This window comes from Notamacropus eugenii, chromosome 5, assembly GCF_028372415.1.
Source record: "Notamacropus eugenii isolate mMacEug1 chromosome 5, mMacEug1.pri_v2, whole genome shotgun sequence".
In the NCBI taxonomy this organism is placed as follows: domain Eukaryota; kingdom Metazoa; phylum Chordata; class Mammalia; order Diprotodontia; family Macropodidae; genus Notamacropus; species Notamacropus eugenii.
Window position 1 is genome coordinate 1,448,901 of NC_092876.1, and position 21,272 is coordinate 1,470,172.

Below are 21,272 nucleotides of genomic sequence, written 5' to 3' on the forward strand. Positions count from 1 at the left end.
GCAGCAAAGCCTCTCATAAATGCCCTTCCAGTCTGGGGTGATATTGGGCAGGATACAAAGGAGGGGAAGGAAACAATCACCTAAAGAGGGAGGAGGAGACTGAGTCCTGTGCAAGGTGATCAGACAAGGGAGGAAGAGTCATCCAGGAAGAAAGGACTGTGTGGTATTTAGAAAGAGGATCAAATAAGATTGGGACCTTGTGTACAACCAAACACATGGGGACCAGGACCAGGCTCTGCAGAGCCACTTCCAGGAGGGATCTCCTGCCAAGGAATTCTTCATCCAGAGCAGGAGAGCAAGCTGTCTGCAACTTGGGGTCTTAGAGAGTTCCCTACACCACTGGGAGGTAAAGTACCTTGCTGAGGATGCCAAAGCAAGAATGTGTGAGGAGAGGGCCTTCGTCCCAAGTCTCCCTGTCTCCAGAGCCATGTCTCTCTGTCCTATCCCACCATGCATCTCATGATCTGCATGTAAGTCTGGACCTCTACTAATTAGTCAAACCACTTGAATGGAAGTGAGGGTACACAGGGCAACTTGACCAACTTCAATCAAGCAAAGCCATTGCAAGTGAGACTGGGTCACTCACAGAAATTCTTAGGAAATGAAGGTGAGAGAGACAGAGACACACAGAGATAGAGACAGAGAGAGAGAGAAAGAGAGAGGGAGAGAGACAAAGAGGCAGACAGAGAAAGAGACAGAATCAGGGAGGGTCCGGACTGGAGAAAGCCAAGCTGAGGCAGAGAAGGGAGGTAGCAAGGACAGTCATTGACTCTTCAGGTATCTCAGAGTACATGACCCAGGAGGAAGAAACTCTCAAGAAACCTCAAACCCTTTCCTCAACTTCCCCTGCCAATGCTCATCTAACCATAGATACTCTTGTGGCAAAAACATTTCTGGGTCAGGCTCCTGGACTTCACTGTGCAAAGAAAAACTCTCCCTCAGACTCTGTCTTGAACATCTGAGACTACTTCCTCAAGCAGGTAAGTTACATGGGGAAGTTTACAAAAGTCCATCTGGAGACATAAAACTGGGCTCCCTTTTTGACCAGCTAGCCTCCTGATCTTCTGCGATGAAAACCCATTTATCTTCCCTCTTTCTTTCCCTCCTCATATGGGAATCCTCGTCTGCCCTTTCAGCTCTCTGTTAGATTGCACTGTGCCCATCCTACCTGGGAATGCCCATTGCCTGTAAGGTTGCTGAAAAGGATGGACAGGGCTCCCTGAGTGACTGAGAAGTGTTCAGTGCAGCCTGTGCTCTGAGCATAATTGATGACGATGCTCTCCCCGCAGGCAGGAGTCCCATTTTGTTAGCCTCCTGACACCCAAGGTAGTAGTTTATTAGACCTCAGCTATCTTTCAGGGACCAAGACCCCTAGTCGTTAACATCACCCAAAAGTCTTCTGTTTCCATGATCAAGGAGTCTATAACTTCCTTCAAAACGTTCTTGTCTCGATTTACCATCAATCAGCCCCCACCTCCAGTGGTGCTGATCCAAGTCCATTGCTGCCATCCCAGCCCTTTATAGAGGGTCTAGCCAACATGCAGATGGCCTTTGACATTATGTACCTACCAACAGAGACTTCCCAGCAAGGTTCTCCTGTTCGGGTGCTTAACAAGCCTCTTTGTCTCCACTGTTACATAGCTATGCTGGAGACAGAAATTAACAAGTACAACAAGAAGAAAATATTAGCAGATAAACTTAATTTTATTTATGAAAATACATAGTTCTGTGTGCAACTTTGTCAAGAAAATAAAACTTGTAGAATGATTCAAGAAACAAAAAAAACTACAGACTGATTTTTTAAAAAAGCATTGAAGGTAAATCATATACAAAACTCTAGTCTAAAAAACAATTATTTTAAAAAATATGTCCAGTATAAGACAGAAATTGTAATGCTGGCATTTGGATAAAGTGATATTCAAACTAGAAAATATAATCTAGTTTCAAATATGAAACATATAGAGATGAAGGTAAATATCAATCCCAAACAAAATTAGGAATAAATGACAGATGAAAAATTAAACATAATAGTGAAAATAGTGGATGTGAATGGCATATTTTATTCAATGGAAAATGAATTTCAGAATGAAACAAGAAATGGAGTTCATTTTCACATTGCTGACAGGGGAAAAAAGCCATTCAGGTTCAAGCATAGCCAAACTGAACTACTTGTAGCTCATTTTTTTTTTTACCAGAATAAATTTTCTGATTTTGAAATAGGTTTCCATTTTCCTCCAAATATTCTCACATGAATAGCATGTAAAGGGCTCTCATCTACCATGTTATTGATGTTGGTCAGTGTCTGCTGGTTGCTTACATAATCCTTTCCCACATTCATGAAGTTTGCAAGGCTTCTCTCCAGTATGAACCTTCTGAGGTAAGAGATGTTCCAGAAGGCTTTCCTACAGTCCCTTCATTTAGACACTTTCTCAAAATCAGAACCCCTTGATGATGAAAAAGACTTGAGGGGAAACTGAAGGCTTTCCCACAGTCATATATTTCTAAGAATTCTCCCCAGTACGAATCAGTATGAATTTTCTTATGTACAAGGAGTTTTGAAATCTGACTAAAGATTTTCCCACATTCATCACATTTGTAAGGATTTTCTCAAGTATGAGTTCTCTGATGTACACACAGCGTGGAACTCTGATAGAAGAGTTTCCCACATTGTTCACATTTATAAACCTTCTCACCACTGTGAATTCTCTGATGTAAAAGTAGGTTTGAACTCTGACTGAAGGCTTTCTCACATTGTTCACATCTATAAGGCTTCTCACCAGTATGAATTCTCTGATGCACAGTAAGTATTGACCTGTGACTGAAACCTTTTCCACATTCATTGCATTTATAAGGTTTCTCTCTACCTGGAATTCTCTGGTAAAATGAGTTGAGTTTTTACCAAAAGCTTTCTTCCCCTGGGGGCATTAAGAAAACTTTTCTCCACCACACATTGTTGCCATGTTACTAAAGTCAGTAAAGATAAAATGCACCAGACATGACTCCTGGTTTCCCTGACTGCTCCACAACTCATCCTCACACATTTCTACTTCTCCATGGAAAGAGTCGCAGAGATCAGTCTTTTTGTTTCTCTCTTCCTCAGAAATGTCTCCATGTGGAGGTGACTCCTGAGTCTTGGGTCTAAACTCTCCAGTCTGAAAGAGATGAAAGAAATGTATAAGTTTCCCTGTGACCCCTTCCAAGGGGATGGTAACTACTGTAATGGGAATGCAGTCAGGCACCTGTGTGTTCATCCTTCATTGCTGAAGACCACCATGCCATCAGAGAAATAAAGACATGACTTGCACTTGACTTTGTTTTTTGAGTGAGGGAGGGCTATGCGGGTCAGCAGTCCCACTTCTCCTCCAGAGGCATTTGAATCCAGAGACCAGATATTCATCAGGAAGACTGGTGATGACCTAAGATGAGGCAATTGTGGTTAAGTGACTTGCTCAAGGTCACACAGCTAATGAGTGTCAAGTGTGTGAGGTCACATTTGAACTCAGATCCTCCTGACTCCTATACTGGTGTTCTATCCACTACACCACCTAGCTGCCCAAAGTCAGGCACCTAGCCATAGTGACAATGGACATAAAGGGAAATGTCTTGAGTTCTCTCAAACATAGCCTTGAAATCAGGGGTAAAGTGGGGAAGGTGCATAGAGGTGGGAGGGAAGGCTGGCCATTACCCAAGGTGAACGCAGAGCTCAGAAGGAATTTTGCAGGTGGAGATTAATGAAGAGTGACCACAGAATAGGGTGGGACTCCACAAGCCAGTCCATGACAACTTCCCCTGAGTTCAAAGAAGATGAGGGCAGATGAGGGGAAATATCAGAGGGGAAGCTGGGCTCAGTGAACATCACAAATCAGAAGCTAGGCCTGTTAACCACCTTCAATGGTCCAGGGGCTGTGCTAGAGACTGGGGATTCAGAGACCATAGGAAAACAGCCTGTCCTCAAGGATCTTACATCCTATGGGGAGAGACAACATGAATACATAAGAACACAAAGACTACTGCCTTAAATAACATATCAGTTGTAGAGGGGATGAGACAGGCTTTCTGTAGAAGGTGTAAGTCTAACCCTAACCCTATCAGGCTGAGCAGAATTCTGAAGGAGGTTAGAGATGACCAGAGGCTGAGGTGTGCAGAGCCTGTGCAGAGCTCAGGAGATAGGGGATAGAGTGCTAGGTGGGAGGAGCAAGAGGAAGACCTGTTGGGCAGAACAGTGGGTCTCATTGAAGATTGTAATGAATAATAAGGCAGAAAAAGCAGATTGGAGCTAGGTAGAAAGGGCTTCAAGAGGAGAGCAGTGAAGAGGGCATGAACTCTAGAGGCAGAAGGGAGTCCCTGCAGTTCACTGAAGTGGAGAATGACATGGTCTGTTTGGGGCTGGAGAGTCAAGGCTGAGTGTTTCATCAGTGACAGAAGGCAGCCTTGTGTCCCAGAGATCCCTGTAGAGGGGTCACAAGGTGTGGCTTTTACTATTAGAGGAGCTACATAGTACTGGTTCAATTGGACACTGGGCCAAATCAGTTGCCCTCTCTGGGTTTATATTTCCTCATCTGCTCTTTGAAGACAATGTCCCACAAAACTAGAGCCATTGGAGAGGTGAAGGAGAAATATTCATGGGCCTAGACTCAGGAAGACTTGAGTTCTAATGCAGCCTCAGGGAATTCACAGTTGGGGGACCCTAAGTAAGTCACTTCATCTCTTTGTGACTCAGTTTCCTTGGTGGTTAAATGAGAACCTAGCTCACAGGGTTGTTGTGAAGATGAAAACTCATAATTTTCTAAAGTGTTTAGCACAGTGCCTGGTACATAATGACCACTAAATAAATGCTGGCTAGCCTTGGTTTATTTGTTTTTTTTCCCCCATCTCTGTATCTCTTTGTGCATTTGTTTATCACCTCTTTGTCTGATCCTCTGAAGCTTCCAGATGCTCCCAGTTGGGACTTACCACATTTGATAAAACTCAAACTCCTGCCTAAACCTGGTTAATCCATCAATGAACATCTATTAAGTGCTTACTTTTTACCATGCATTCTGCTAAGTGCCAGAGATACCAAAACAGGGAGAAAATACTCCCCACTCCCCAGAAGCTCAGAATGTAATGGGGAAACAACATGCAAACAAATATGTGCCACACAACCTTCAAACAGGATGAATTAGTAACCCCTGGGAGCAGGTCAGGGGCTACCCCCTGTGGGCAGACCCTCTGGTCCCCTCAGCTCTTGACAGGCTTGGGTCTGCCTCTCCTGCAATTCTCTCTTCCCTTATCCCTGAGCTTTGGGCTGAATGGGAAACTCCCAGAGGACAGGGACTGTGGGTCTGAGGCCTCTGACCTCACATCACCCACAGCTGGGGCTGGTATCTAGCACAGCTTTAGCATGAGACTGATGTGGTGGAATCTTGTGGGGGAACTGAGGCCCCCAGAAGAAGCCAGGGCCTCCTTTCCTCTGAAGTCAGGGTTGACCCTGAGCTATGTCCTGCCAGGACCCTCTCTGGAGCCCTTGGGCTCCAGGACATTGTTTGTTATCAGGACAGGTGAGGCAGCTTGAGGGCTGGTGGGGGATGTGAAATGAGGAGGACCTAGGGGAGAGCAGAGAGTGGGGAAAACTCAGCCACAGCAGCGAATGACCCCACAGGGCCTGGGGCTCCATAGAGAAGCCCCAGGTTCAGACCACTGGGCCCAGAGAAGGAGATCCTACTGGGAAAGGTAAACCAGGGCTGAGGGCAGCCTGAGGATTCTCCATCAAACATTGCAGACCAGGGTTCTCCAACCTCCTCACCTGGGCTGTTGCCTCTCTGGGCTGGAAAGTTTTGAGCCTCAGGCCCTGAAGATCCTGCCTTTATCCCAGTCCTCAGCTCTGCCCAGCCCCACCCTGAGTCTTCTGGGCTCAGTTCCAGGTGCTGGGAGTTCCCTTGATTCAGGACTGGTTTGCAGCCTTTGAGGAAGGAACCCTTTGATGAAGGGCACACACCCTTAGAAGGTTTTCCTTTCTCTGTCTATGTGACACAGGCTTCTGCCCCAGACTGGAGGAAGGTTGGGTTTTTGCTTTTTCTTTTTTGCATGTGACTATGAATTGGGGGAGAGAATTTGGATGTGTGCTTCCATGAGGGGCAGGATTGGTAGAAGAATTTTTGTAGATGGTACAAATTCTCCTTTCTTTCTTGGAGAGAGTCACTCAAGGTGGTGACAAGCCCTCTTTTTTCACTGACTCCAGCAAGGGAGAAAGGAGATCCCTTGCAGACATGTAGGGGAAGGTGGCTCCTTAGGATATCCCTGATTTCCATGGGCTTCCCTGAGGACTTGTGGGAATTTCCCCCTGCATGACAGGGAAGGCCTGGTTCTAGGTTGACCTCAGAGAGCTTGTTCCCATTTGGAAACCATTTTCTCTGTATCCAGATCTGCATGGCTTCTCTGAGTTTGGGGGATCCTGCTCAAGCAAAGGGACAATGTGAACCTCCCTGCCACGACTGGCTTCTCCCAAAGGCATCTATGACTTTCCCCTGAAATCAGAGCCAAAGCAACTTTGTTCTGAGCTCCAGCAGCTCATTCTGTGCCTTATGGGCCCTTGGCCTGAGGGAACATCTGAGTGTGGTGAGAACCTTGGCTCCTCTCTTTAGAACTAACTTCTCTGACCATGGCAGGTGAACCTCAAAGGTTCTATGCTGAGGCTTATTGTTACAACCACCTGGCTCCAATCAGGAGGGGGCAGAGTTGAAGGGGCCTGCCACTGGTCTTCACCACTCTTCTGAATCCACCAGTTCTGACTTACCTCAAATTTTTTTACCCAGAGTTCATCAGGAAATAGCCCAAAGAGGAAAGCAGCCACCTGGAGGTGTGGTTTTAGGCCTGAAACATCACTAAGTGAACTACCAGACAAGGTTGGCTCAGAAATACCAGGTTGCTCTCATCAACGTCTTGTTAGAGATGATACAGGTAAGGGAGTATAGGTATGTCTAAGTATGTATATATATGTAAGTCTTCAGGTGTGTCTAAATCTAGAGTACATATGATTGCTCAGTGAGTGGCAAATGTTGTTATGACCCAGTGAACAGCCCATGCAGCCAACACAGCTGATTCAGACTAAAGTTCTATAGGTGCAACTGATTGTTGTATCAGGACGGGAGATAACAGGTTGTTGCTGGGGCAGGCTGTGTCCTTGGACTGGGGAGAAACTGTCTGGGCTAGTGTTTTGAGATTAGGGAGAAATATGATTTTAAAAAAGAAATGTAATTTCAGAATTGGGGCCCAAGCACATACACCCAAACACCCCATTAGTAACATCGTTGATTAGTCAATTGATTTTGTCCCTTCTTTTTTAAGATCAATTTTATTGAAAGATACACAGTAGAAAAATCAAATGTCAACTCAAAATTCAATAAATAAAGCAGCTTTTTAGCAGGAGAGACGCAAAAGAAATTAAGTACGATTCTCTGATATGGTTGAGTATTAGAGGTTTGGCGCCAGTCAATTTCTTTTTTTTTTAAGAATTTGCTATGTATTTACAGGCATTGTCATCTGCCCCTGTCATGATTCCCTCCTCCTACAGAGTACCAGCTAAAATACCTGAACAAACAAAACCCTCATCATATGCACACTCCATCCAACAAAGCCAACTCCCATCCTGGCTCTGTCTGTGAAGGGCTGCCCTTCTCTGCTATCTCTCAAGAAGAAGAGGGTGGCTTGTTTGAGCCTTGGTGCTGGGACACCTGTTTTCTCACTGCTTGGATCACAGATCGAAAAATCTCCCAGACATTTACATCCTTGATGTCATCATTGTTAAATTCTTCTGGCCATTCTGTGACAGTTCCCTAAGATCTCCCCCACTTCCTCTGAAACTGGCTAGTTCATCATTCCTTATGGTACAATAACATCTCATTCAGTGAGTCACCCAAGTATTTACTGTTGAACACACTTGACTTTGAAAAGTATCCAGGAAAATTTATTACAGTAGGGTCCAGAGGAATTGAACACCTTGGCCAAGGTGAACTCCACCCTTCTTCACACAGGGGAAGAGAGAGAGTGAGATACAAAATGAGGGCATTTTTACAATGTTAGTATGTAGCAGATCCTCCCATTAGAGCCTGGATTGGTCCATTCTCTTTGAGCTCACAATCTTTTGACATGCCCATGGTATTTCACTCTGGAAACACAGGTGGATTTTTAGGTGGCCCTGACACTGACCTCAGCTGCTTTAAATTGGATCAATTATGACTTCTTCTTGGCTTTTTCTGAAAGCCCCTAACCCATTTTCTCATTGGTCAGGGCCACTTGCATTTCTATGTAGTAACCTCAGGGGCTGAGCTTACTCTGAACACTTGACCCCTGCTCTCTGATAGGTCACAGCTCTGATTAACTATCACCACTGAGAGTTTTGACCCTGTGGAAACAGAACTTCTTCCTCTGTTGCCCAGATTTACTAAGCATCTAGTGCTAAGCCAGGCCAAAAGAGGAGAAAAAGCAGTCCCTGCCCATAATGTGCTCATGGTCTACCAGGGAGATGACTGGCCAAAGACTAGATTGGGAAACCTGGACAAAGAGGACGTAGACAAGGTAAACTGGAGATGATCTCAGTGGGAAGAGAGTGGCATCAAGGTGTATGAAGCTGGTCTTCTTGTCCAAGGTGAGATCTTAGCTGCACCTGGAAGAAAGCGAGGAAAGCTGGGAAGGAGAGATTAGAAAGGAAGGCTATCTACTCAGCATGGGAGGCAACCCACGACAGATGGGAAGCAATGTTTGATTGATGGGGCATTATACCTGAGGAAAGGCAGGGAGGCTCTTTGGGTTGAAGTGTATATTCCATGGGTAGAACCAAGTAGAAGGTTAGAAAGGTAGGGAGGGATTTAGAAGGCAGAGTATTTTATATTTTATCCTAAAGGCAGCAGGGAGCCAGTAGAGTTCAAGGAGGAGGGGAGCAGATGGTCCCACCAACACTTTAGGGTGATTCCTTTGACACCTGAGTGGAGAATGCTCTACGTGGAGAGATATAAAACAGGGAAACCAATCAGAAAGGTATACCTCAAATTTTGTTTTTTCCAGTGCACATTCTCTCCCTCTATGTCCTCCTCCATCCATTTAGAAGGCAAGATGTGTAATAGTCCTTACATATATGGACCCATGCAAAGCTTGAGAAGACTATCCTAGTCATCCCACCATGAGGTGACATGATGAGGGCCCCACCAGGGCTGTCCCCTCTCATGGATTCCACTGCCCAAAACACCATCTTCCTTTCCAAATCAACAACCCCCACCACTGTAGGGAAGAGCAATAACCATGGTGCCACCCCATCCCATAGGGTGGCCTCCAATTTCTTTGGCCTCTTGACATCCAAGGTAGGAGGTTCTTTGTATGTCAGCTGTCCCTTGGGATGGTTATATCCTAGGCTACAACATCCCTCACAACTCTGCCACCTCCTTTCTCTTGAGAGCTATAACTTCCTTGAACACCTTCTCATCCTTGTTCACTATCAATCCATAACTACTCACAATAGTGTGGATCCAAACTTGTCTCTGCCTCCTCAGTCCTCTGCCGGAAATCCACCCAATGTGCATAGTCATTTCATCGTGTGGATATCAGTAGATGGTACATTCTTTCTAGAAGCTGCTCCTTTGTTGTTATGACTGAGCCAGCCTCTTGGCCTTCCTTTTTGTACACTTATGCTGGAGGTGGGTAATTTAAGTGAGAAGAGCAACATGGGAAAAATTTTAGAATAGAAATTGTATATTTACTTGTTAACACATATGGCAACAGCTCGAATTTTCTCATGACAATAAAGCTTGTGGAATGCTGCAAGATACAAAAAGCATCCTGATTTCTATTTTAAAGAATCATTGAAGGGTAAATTTTATAGAAAACTAGTTTTAAACGAGGGGATGGTTCTAAAAAATTTGTATTTCAAGGCAGAAATTGCAATTCTATTTAGTATTGGGATAAAGTGACATTCAATCTGGAAAACATTACCTAATATGAAATTTATAAAGATTAAAATAAGTATCAACTTGCATAAAATGAGCAGTAAAAGACAGAAAAATAAATATTAGTGAAAACAATCAATGTGAGTGATTTTGAAATCTTTTATTAAATCTAAAATGAGTTCAAGAAGGAAGTGAGAAATGCAGTCCATGATTATGTTGCTTCCAGGAAACCCATTCAGTCCCAGTGATGTAGGCCAAGTAAACTATGTGGAGGCAAAGATTTTTCTTGGTGTGGATTTTCTGATATTGAAAAAGGCATATATTTTGCTCTACATGCTTCTCATATGAATAACTCATACAAAATATTTACTAAATTTGGTTTCTTGGATGATTGTCATGTATTGGAAGCTTACAGAGGGTTTGCAAACAAACATCACATTTTAAAAATTTCCCACCCCTATGAACCCTGTGATTTGGAAAAAGAAGTGAGTGGTAACTGAAGACCTTTCTACATCAGTACATTTCTAAGAGTTCTCACCAGTATGAATTCTCTGATGTACAAGGAGGTTTGAGCTATTGGTAAAGGGTTTTCCACAGTGATTACATTTATAAGGCTTCTCTCCTGTATGAGTCCTCTTATGTATAGTAAGTTTGGAATGGTGACTGAAGCCTTTCCCACATTTTTCACATTTATAAGGTTTCTCTCCAGTGTGAATTATCTGATGAATGATGAGTTTTGAGCTATTAATAAAAGCTTTCCCACAGTGAGTACATTTATAAGGCTTCTCTCCGGTATGAGTCCTCTTATGTATAGTAAGTTTGGAATGGTGACTGAAGCCTTTCCCACATTTTTCACATTTATAAGGTTTCTCTCCAGTGTGAATTATCTGATGAATGATGAGTTTTGAGCTATTAATAAAAGCTTTCCCACAGTGAGTACATTTATAAGGCTTCTCTCCGGTATGAGTCCTCTTATGTATAGTAAGTTTGGAATGGTGACTGAAGCCTTTCCCACATTTTTCACATTTATAAGGTTTCTCTCCAGTGTGAATTATCTGATGAATGATGAGTTTTGAGCTATTAATAAAAGCTTTCCCACAGTGAGTACATTTATAAGGCTTCTCTCCGGTATGAGTCCTCTTATGTATAGTAAGTTTGGAATGGTGACTGAAGCCTTTCCCACATTTTTCACATTTATAAGGTTTCTCTCCAGTGTGAATTATCTGATGAATGATGAGTTTTGAGCTATTAATAAAAGCTTTCCCACAGTGAGTACATTTATAAGGCTTCTCTCCGGTATGAGTCCTCTTATGTATAGTAAGTTTGGAATGGTGACTGAAGCCTTTCCCACATTTTTCACATTTATAAGGTTTCTCTCCAGTGTGAATTATCTGATGAATGATGAGTTTTGAGCTATTAATAAAAGCTTTCCCACAGTGAGTACATTTATAAGGCTTCTCTCCTGTGTGAGTCCTCCTATGTTTAGTAAGTGTTGAAGGATGACTGAAGCCTTTCCCACATTCTTCACATTTATATGGTTTCTCTCCAGTGTGAGTACCCTGATGTAAAATAAGTTGTGAAGCTCTACTAAAAGCTTTCCCACAATCATTACATTTATAACGTTTCTCTCCAGTATGAATAACCTGATGTGCAGTAAGATACGACCTCTGACTGAAGTCTTTCCCACATTCATCACATTTATATGTTTTCTCACCAGTATGAGTCCTCTTATGTACGAAAAGTGTTGAACGATGCCTGAAGAATGTCCCACAATCATTGCACTTATAAGGTTTTTCTCCAGTGTGAACAACCTGATGTGCCATAAGTGTTGATCCTTCACTGAATTGTTTTCCACATTTATCACATCTGTATGGTTTCTCCCCAGTATGAGTCCTCTGGTGCACAGTAAGTGTTGAATGACAACGGAAGCCCTTCCCACATTCTTCACATTTATAAGGTTTCTCTCCAGTGTGAATCCTCTGATGTCTCATAAGATATGATCTTGTATTGAATTCTTTCCCACATTTATCACATTTATATGGTTTTTCATCACTATGAGTCTTTTGATGTACAGTAAGTGTTGCACGTTGACTGAAGCCTTTCCCACATTCTTCACATTTATGCAGTTTCTCTCCAGTGTGAATAACCTGATGTAAAATAAGTTTTGAGCTGGTAGTAAAAGCTTTCCCACAATCATTACATTTATAAGGTTTGTTTCCAGTATGAATCCTCTTATGTTCAGTAAGAGTTGAACTCTTCCTGAAATCTTTCCCACATTCATCACATTTATATGGTTTCTCACCAGTATGAATCCTCTGATGTACAGTAAGATTTGAATGATGATTGAAAGCTTTCCCACAATCGATACATTTATAACGTTTCACTGCAGTATGAATAAGCTGATGTGCAGTAAGATATGACCTCTGACTGAAGTCTTTCCCACATTCATCACATTTATATGGTTTCTCACCAGTATGAGTCCTTTGATGGACAGTAAGATTTGACCTTTTACTGAAGGCATTCCCACATTCATCACATTTATATGGTTTCTCACCAGTATGAGATCTCTTATGTACGAAAAGTGTTGAACGATGGCTGAAGAATGTCCCACAATCATTGCACTTATAAGGTTTTTCTCCAGTGTGAACAACCTGATGTGCCATAAGTGTTGATCCTTGACTGAATTGTTTTCCACATTTATCACATCTATATGGTTTCTCCCCAGTATGAGTCCTCTGGTGTACAGTAAGTGTTGAATGACGACGGAAGCCCTTCCCACATTCTTCACATTTATAAGGTTTCTCTCCAGTGTGAATCCTCTGATGTGTCATAAGATTTGATGTCATATTGAATTCTTTCCCACATTCTTCACATTTATAAGGTTTCTCACCAGTATGAGTCCTCTGGTGTACAGTAAGTGTTGAATGGTGACTGAAGTCTTTCCCAGAATCACTGCATTCATAAGGTTTTTCTCTGGCTTGAATTCTCTGACATAACATGAGTTCTGAGCTTTTCCCATAACCTTCCCTCCCCTGGGGGCACAGAGAAAGGTTCTCTCCAGTATACATTTTTGGTATTTTACTAAACTGAGTGAAGATAAAATGATTCAGATGTGAAGCCTGGTCTCCCAGGTGGTTCCACAACTTCTCCTCACACAATTTCTATTTCTCCATAAACTGAGTCACAGAAAAGAGTCTTTGTGTTTCTCTCTTCCTCAGAAACGTCCCAATGTGCAAGTGACTGCACAGCCTTAGGTCTAGATTCCCAGTCTGAAAGAGATGAAAGAAATGTGTAAGCTTCCCTATGGCTGCTACCAAGGGAATGGTAGCTGTTGTAATGGGAATGAAGTCAGATACCTAGTCATAGGAAATAAAGGGAAAAGTCTTGAGTTCTCTCAAACATAGCCCTGAACTTAGGGGAGTCATTAGGTATGGTTCCCACTGTCTCCTCAGCTAGATAGTACTGGTTCAACTGCACATTGTGCCAGTGGAATGCCCTCTCTGGCCTTATATTTCCTCATCTGCTATTGAAGATAATGTCCCATACATCTAGAGGAAGTGAAGTGGTGAAGGAGAAATATTAATGGACCTAGACTCAGGCAGATTTGAGTTCAAGTCCAGTCTCAGGTACCTCATAGCTCGGGGACCCTGAGTAAGTCACTTCCCCTCTGCCTGGCTCATTTTCCTCAGTTGTAAAATGGGAACCCAGCCAACAGGGTTGTTGTGAGAATGAAATGAGATAATTCTATAAAGGGCGTAGCACAGTGCCTGGTATACAATAAGCATTAAATGAAAGCTTGTTAGCCTTATTTTGTTTATTTGTTGATCGATTTTTCTATTTGCTTTTATCTGTACATCTGCTGCTCTGAAGCTTCTAGATTGTCCCGATAGGCATGTAGCATGGTCGATAAAATTCAAAGTCCTGCCTAAATATAAATAATCAATGCACAAACATCTATTAAGTGCTTGCTGTGTACCATGTACTCTGCTAAGTGCTAGAGATACCAAAACAGGCAGAAAATAATCCCTCCCCTCCAGAAGCTCAGAATGTAATGAGGAAGCAACATGAAAACCAATGTGTGCCATGTAAACTTCAAACAGGACTGCCCCCTCTGGGCAGTCCCTCTGGTCCCCTCAGCCCTTGGCAGGGTTAGGGCCTGTCTCTCCTCCAATTCCCTCTTCCCTTATCCCTCTGCCTTGGGGTGGATTGGAGGCTCCCAGAAGACAGGTATTGTGGGCCTCAGGCCTCTGAATCCCCATCACCCTCTGCTGGGCCTGGTACCTAGCACAGCTTTAATGGATGAGGGTGATGTTGTGAATCTTGTTGAGGAACTGAGTCCCCCAGAAGAAGCCAGGGCCTCCTTTCCTCTTAAGTCAGGGGTGACCTGCAGGTACATCCTTCGAGGACCCTCTCTGGAGGCCTTGGACTTCAGGACATTTCTTGTTATCTGGACAAGAGGGGGGACCCTTTGAGGGCTGGTGGGGAGGCGTCAAGTAAGGAGGAACTAGGGGAGAGTAGAAAGTGGGGTAGACTCAGCCACAGTAGGGACAGACCCTACAGGGCCTAGGGCTCCATAGAGAAGGCCCAAGTTCAGAACAATGTGGCCAGAGCAGAAGTCCATACCTGGAAGGACTCACCATGGCTGAGGTAGCCTGAAGATTCTCCATCAAACCTGGCAGGCCAGGGACCTCTGATCTTCTGATCTCCTGATCTAGGCTCTCACCTCTCTGGGCTGGGAAGCTCTGGGCTTCAGCCTCTGAAGTTCCTGCCTTTATCCCAGTCCTCAGCTCTGCCCAGCCCCACCCTGAGCCTCCTGGGCTCAGCTTCAGGTGCTGGGAATTCCCCTGATTCAGGGCTGGATTACACCTTTTGAGGAAGGAGCCCTGGGGTGAAGGGCACACATTCTTAGCAGATTTTCATTTCTTTGTTTATGTGAGACAGAGCCCTGGCCCAGAATGGAGTATGTTTGGTTTTGTTTTTGCATGTGGCTAATGGTGGAGATAATGCTGATGTGTGCCTGCATGAGGGTCAGAATTGGTAGAAAAAAGTCTTTGGAAAAGACTCTTCATTCTTTCTTGGAGTCTCTCAGGGTGGTAGACTCTCTTTTCTAATGACTGCAGACATACAGGGGAAGCTAGGTCCTCTGGATATCCTTGGTTTCCATTGGCTTTCCTAAAGACTTGTGGGAATTTTCCCCTGGATGACATAGAAGGGATGGCTCCTAGTTGAGTTCAGGAAGCTTACTTCCAGTTGGGAGCCAATTTCTCTACACTTTAATGTGCATAACTAGTCAGATTTTGCTTGGCTCTCACTTGAATACATGGATCTCCTCAATATTAACTATGGGGGATGACCTTTTTGCAGCTATGTTTTGGTGGGCAGTGGTCAAATGGTTGAGTGTAATCTATGGTCAGGTCTTTGCCTGAGAGTGGCCAGGAGTGAGGGCTTTTGGGGTTACACCCCAAGACCCCAGACCAGCACCATTTAGAGAGTGTGTAGCTGTAGTCCTGGAGAAAGTGCACAAACACATTGACGAGGTAGCCTGGAGCCCTTCTCTTATCCCTTCAAGACAGGTTTCACAGTCTTTTTTGGAGTGGGAGGACTTGGCAGAGATACCTCCCTTTCTACCCAGGGGATTCAGTTAGACAGTTCATGCAGAGTTCTGTGTACAAGAGCAGTCCTTACACACCTTTCACCTTCTTTGGGAAGGGACATGGAAGGAACTCTCCTTGCAGGGACTTCTACTCTCCCCAGACTCTATGTGCTATGCCTATAATCCCTGAAAGTGGGAGGTTCATGGGAACCAGCCCTGGCAAGAGAAGGGGGTGAGGGCAGATCTTGTGTCTGTGGAAGGAAACCATCCTGAGACCAAGAGCTGTCCAAGGAGGGCAGAGGTTGCTTGGAGGTGAGGGAGGGAAGTCTGCCTCCAGGGAGGCTAGGATCTCAGAAGTGAATGACCCCTGGTAGGGGATGTTGCACAGAGTCAGAGTTAGGGGTAAGGGATTCCTTCTCCTTCTGATCCCAGGATTCTCTTCAAATCAGGCCCTTGGGGTAGAATTCTATCCCTTAGGGTGTGCATGTGTGTCTGTCACATGGCTCTATATCCATACAAGTGTGTACCCTGTTCCCTGTCCTTGTTGACTTAACAAGTCACATAGCCATGTTTCTGAGGTTGGATTTCAACCCACGTCTAGGTCACTACCTGCTGCTCGATCCAGCTACCTCCCAAACAAGCCGAAGAAAGCCCTTTACTCAGTCTATCCTACTTTACTCTCTAGGCCAGGAGGTGCCACATGTGGCCCCAACACTCCCAAGTGTTCAATGAAGCAGAGTGAAGTGTAATCAGGAAATAATTAACAGAATACATGTGGGTGGTTTTCTAAATCAGTATACAGTCAGCAGGGATCCTTCTGTCCCACTGGTGGCCTGATGCTCAGCCCTCCTTCCTGGGGCTCTGGTCAGGATGAAAGCAGCACCAGGTGGGATTGGTATGCTCCCAAAGGTGACCCTCCTTCCTGCTCCTGATATGGGCTACACATGTACAATCATATGCAACCTATGTCCACATCAGACATCATCACATCAGAACATGTCAGAACAAAAGAGGAAAACCATGAGAAAGAAAAGACACCAGTCATGTGCTTCCATCTGCATCCAGCCCCCACAGCTCTTCCTCTGGATGTGGGTAGCTTTTTCCATCATGAATCTTTTGGAATCGTCTTAGATCACTGTATAGCTGAGAAGAGCTCAGCCTTTCAAAGCTGTTCATCACACCATGTCAGTATTACTGAATACCACACGCTGATTTCAGGAAGCAGTCATGTTCCCAACACTTCCTTCATGTCCTTCGCAGACCCTGTCCACCTTCCCTGGCTGGCACATGGATGCCCTTTTCTCTGTCTTCTCCACCTCGTTGCCATAGATCCTGTTATGGCACTCTGAAGCATCCTCAACTCTGCCATTATTTCTGGATGGGAGGCTAATTGGTAGAAGGGGAAGAGAACAAGCAACTATTAAGCACCTGTTGTTTACCAACCCCTGTGCTGAACTCTTTACAGAAATGTTCTCATCTGATCTTCATCACAGCCCTGGGACGTGGGGATGTTGTCATGTCCATTCTCATGTAGAGGAAACTGAGGGAGACAGAGGTCACGTGACTGGCTTGGGGTCCTTTTGTTTTCCTTCGTTCTCTTCAAGGCCTTTTTCCAGTTTCCTCTGGGTTGCTTCAGGCCCCTCAGTTCCTCAGGCTAGTTCTGGCTTCCAGACTAGTGACAGAAAGAAGGACGAGGCCAGCCCCACCTCAGTTTCCTGAGGGAAACGACTGGGAGGACTTGAGAGGAGCTGGCAGTCTCCATCATGTTTGTGTCCCCAGCTTGTTACTCTGGAGACTTTGGGGAGTCCCTGCTGGGTGAGACAGAACTGCTCTCTCTGTGTCTCTGTCTGTGTCTGTCTGTCTGTCTGTCTCTGTGTCTCTCTGTGTCTGTCTGTCTGTCTATCTCTGTGTCTCTGTTTGTCTGTCTCTGTGTCTGTCTGTCTCACTCTCTCGCTCTCTCTCTCTGTGTCTCTGTGTCTCTATGTCTCACTCTCTCTCTGTGTCTCTCTGTGTCTGTCTGTCTGTCTCTCTGTCTCTCTGTGTCTGTCTGTCTGTCTCCCTGTCCGTGTTTGTGTCTGTCTGTCTGTCTCTGTGTCTCTTTGTGTCTGTCTGTCTCTCTGTCTCTGTGTCTGTCTGTCTGTCTCTGTGTCTCTCCGTCTGTCTGTCTGTCTCTCTCTCTGTGTCTCTCTGTCCCTCTGTCTCACTCTCTCTGTGTGTCTCTGTCTGTGTCTGTTTCCTTCTCCCCCTCCCCATCCCCTTCTCTCCCCCTCCCTCTTTGTGTCTCCCCCTCCCCCTCCCAATACTTGGTGTGGCACAGGACCAGAGTTCTGTTACATGAACAGGTGCTACAATCTTTGATTCCTTTCACTTCATGTACATAGGCAAAGGAATGAAATGGTTGGGAGAGCATTATCAAGGCTTTGATGGATCATTTCAAGCTGCATTGTAGCTTCTGACTCCTAAACCAGAAGAAGCAGCTCTGAGAAATCTAAATTATCAGTATACTTATTATAAAAATCACATCAATTAATATGAAAGTCATAGGTCCCTTCACAGTGGATAGAGCTGTGAGTCTGAGATTAGGAAGATATGAATTCAATTCCAATCTGAGACACTTCCTAGGTGTCTGACCCTAGACTAGTCAGGTCACCTCTCTTTGTCTGAAAAAAGGATGCACTGGATCAGCCTGAGAAAACATGGAAAACCATTCCAGTATCCTTGCCAAGAAAACCACATTGACAATATGGTCCATGGGGTCACAAAGAGTCACATGTGACTGAATGACTGAAGAACAATGTTTGAGTTCTAAGTCAATTGTTCCAGACATTTCTTGTATTTATTCTGCTTTGTGTGATGTGAAACTTCTGCCAGTCAGTAAGGGCTGAGTTGTAACTGAAAACTTTCCCACATTACTGACATGCAGGAGATTTCTTGTGAGTGTGAACACTCTGTTTGGCTCTCATCTGTGAATTTTGCCTGATGGCTTTTCCACATTCACTGCATGCCTGAGGTTTCTCTCCAGGATGAGTCCTCTGGCCTTTGAGCTATACATGAAAACTGTCCCACATTCAGTACACATATAAGGCTTCTCTTGAAGTGTGCCTTCCCCAGGGTGGAGCAGAGCACAGAGGAGATGGCAGGGGAGGGGAGGGGAAGAGAGAGAAGGAGAAGGAAGGGGAGGGAAGAGGAGCTGCTACTCACTCATAGGTTGTGTTTGTCCTTCATTCTCAAAGAGGACCATGAGATGGGTACATTTCTTTTGCAAACACCAAGCCTTAAGCTCAGTTCATTCTGGAGATCATAGATTAGACTACAGGTCCCCACCCTCCTAGCACAGAGTGAATGTAAATTCTAAATAGTAACTGCTTCTCTCTTACCCAGGAACCCTGAGGGTCTTCCCCTCCAAGTTTGATTTTTTTTTATATTAAAAGGGCCATCCATTGAGTAACACCTCAGATCAAAGTCAGCTGTAAGTAATGGCATCATCTTGATGTCATGGTCCTCTTCAAGAATGAAGGACAAACACTGCAGCCAAGGCTTCTCTCTAGTATGAATCATTTGGTGATAAATAAGGTGTGTGGACTTCCAGAAGGCTTTCTCACATATACCACACTGAAATGGTTTATCTGCATTCAGAATTCTTGGATGTAAAGTCAAATTTGACCTCTGGCTGAAGACTTTTCCACACTGCACACATTCAAAGGATTTCTTTCCAGTGTGAATCCTCAGGTGTGCTGTGAGGTTTGATTTGGGACTGAAGGATTTCCCACAGTCATGGCATCTCAAAGGTTTCTCTTCAGGGTGAACTCTGTGGTGTATGGTAAGATCTGAGGGGTAACCAAAGCCTTTCCCACATTCAATGCATTTCAGAGGCTTGTTATTTTCAGTAGGAATTGTGTGGAAATTGGTCACTTCCCTCAAATATCTCTCCTGGTTCTTCTCCTGCATCCAGCTCTGTCCCTTACATTCTCTGGCATCTCCCAAATCAGAGCAGCAAAGATCCTCCATGACCAATACCTCTGTGACCATAACCTTCAGGGGTGAATTTTCTGTTTGCCTTTTGGTCTCCTTGGTCCTTAAGTGAAAGTGTGAAAGAGAAATAAAAATGTAAGTGTCCCCATTTCCCTGAGTTGGGAGAAAGGCAAGTGGTAACCTGGGCAAGAGGTAAGAGAATGGAAAATGGTGCCCTGAGGGAGGAGGCACATGGCAGCAAAGCCTCTCATAAATGCCCTTCCAGTCTGGGGTGATGTTGGTCAGGATACAAAGGAGGGGAAGGAAACAATCACCTAAAGAGGGAGGAGGAGACTGAGTCCTGTGCAAGGTGATCAGACAAGGGAGGAAGAGTCATCCAGGAAGAAAGGACTGTGTGGTATTTAGAAAGAGGATCAAATAAGATTGGGACCTTGTGTACAACCAAACACATGGGGACCAGGACCAGGCTCTGCAGAGCCACTTCCAGGAGGGATCTCCTGCCAAGGAATTCTTCATCCAGAGCAGGAGAGCAAGCTGTCTGCAACTTGGGGTCTTAGAGAGTTCCCTACACCACTGGGAGGTAAAGTACCTTGCTGAGGATGCCAAAGCAAGAATGTGTGAGGAGAGGGCCTTCGTCCCAAGTCTCCCTGTCTCCAGAGCCATGTCTCTCTGTCCTATCCCACCATGCATCTCATGATCTGCATGTAAGTCTGGACCTCTACTAATTAGTCAAACCACTTGAATGGAAGTGAGGGTACACAGGGCAACTTGACCAACTTCAATCAAGCAAAGCCATTGCAAGTGAGACTGGGTCACTCACAGAAATTCTTAGGAAATGAAGGTGAGAGAGACAGAGACACACAGAGATAGAGACAGAGAGAGAGAGAAAGAGAGAGGGAGAGAGACAAAGAGGCAGACAGAGAAAGAGACAGAATCAGGGAGGGTCCGGACTGGAGAAAGCCAAGCTGAGGCAGAGAAGGGAGGTAGCAAGGACAGTCATTGACTCTTCAGGTATCTCAGAGTACATGACCCAGGAGGAAGAAACTCTCAAGAAACCTCAAACCCTTTCCTCAACTTCCCCTGCCAATGCTCGTCTAACCATAGATACTCTTGTGGCAAAAACATTTCTGGGTCAGGCTCCTGGACTTCACTGTGCAAAGAAAAACTCTCCCTCAGACTCTGTCTTGAACATCTGAGACTACTTCCTCAAGCAGGTAAGTTACATGGGGAAGTTTACAAAAGTCCATCTGGAGACATAAAACTGGGCTCCCTTTTTGACCAGCTAGCCTCCTGATCTTCTGCGATGAAAACCCATTTATCTTCCCTCTTTCTTTCCCTCCTCATATGGGAATCCTCGTCTGCCCTTTCAGCTCTCTGTTAGATTGCACTGTGCCCATCCTACCTGGGAATGCCCATTGCCTGTAAGGTTGCTGAAAAGGATGGACAGGGCTCCCTGAGTGACTGAGAAGTGTTCAGTGCAGCCTGTGCTCTGAGCATAATTGATGACGATGCTCTCCCCGCAGGCAGGAGTCCCATTTTGTTAGCCTCCTGACACCCAAGGTAGTAGTTTATTAGACCTCAGCTATCTTTCAGGGACCAAGACCCCTAGTCGTTAACATCACCCAAAAGTCTTCTGTTTCCATGATCAAGGAGTCTATAACTTCCTTCAAAACGTTCTTGTCTCGATTTACCATCAATCAGCCCCCACCTCCAGTGGTGCTGATCCAAGTCCATTGCTGCCATCCCAGCCCTTTATAGAGGGTCTAGCCAACATGCAGATGGCCTTTGAC

The 21,272-nt window shown here is 44.7% G+C and overlaps 1 protein-coding gene across 1 annotated transcript in view; it reads right to left on the minus strand.

Moving 5' to 3' along the window:
• Window positions 1-2,018: 2,018 nt before the first annotated feature.
• The window catches only part of LOC140508062 (uncharacterized), a 55,892-nt gene continuing 36,638 nt past the window's right edge, over window positions 2,019-21,272 (minus strand). Inside the window, 2 exon segments of the mRNA XM_072615783.1 lie at window positions 2,019-2,860; window positions 10,383-12,855. Coding sequence (XP_072471884.1) covers window positions 2,335-2,860; window positions 10,383-12,855 — 2,999 coding nt within the window. The 3' untranslated portion in view covers window positions 2,019-2,334.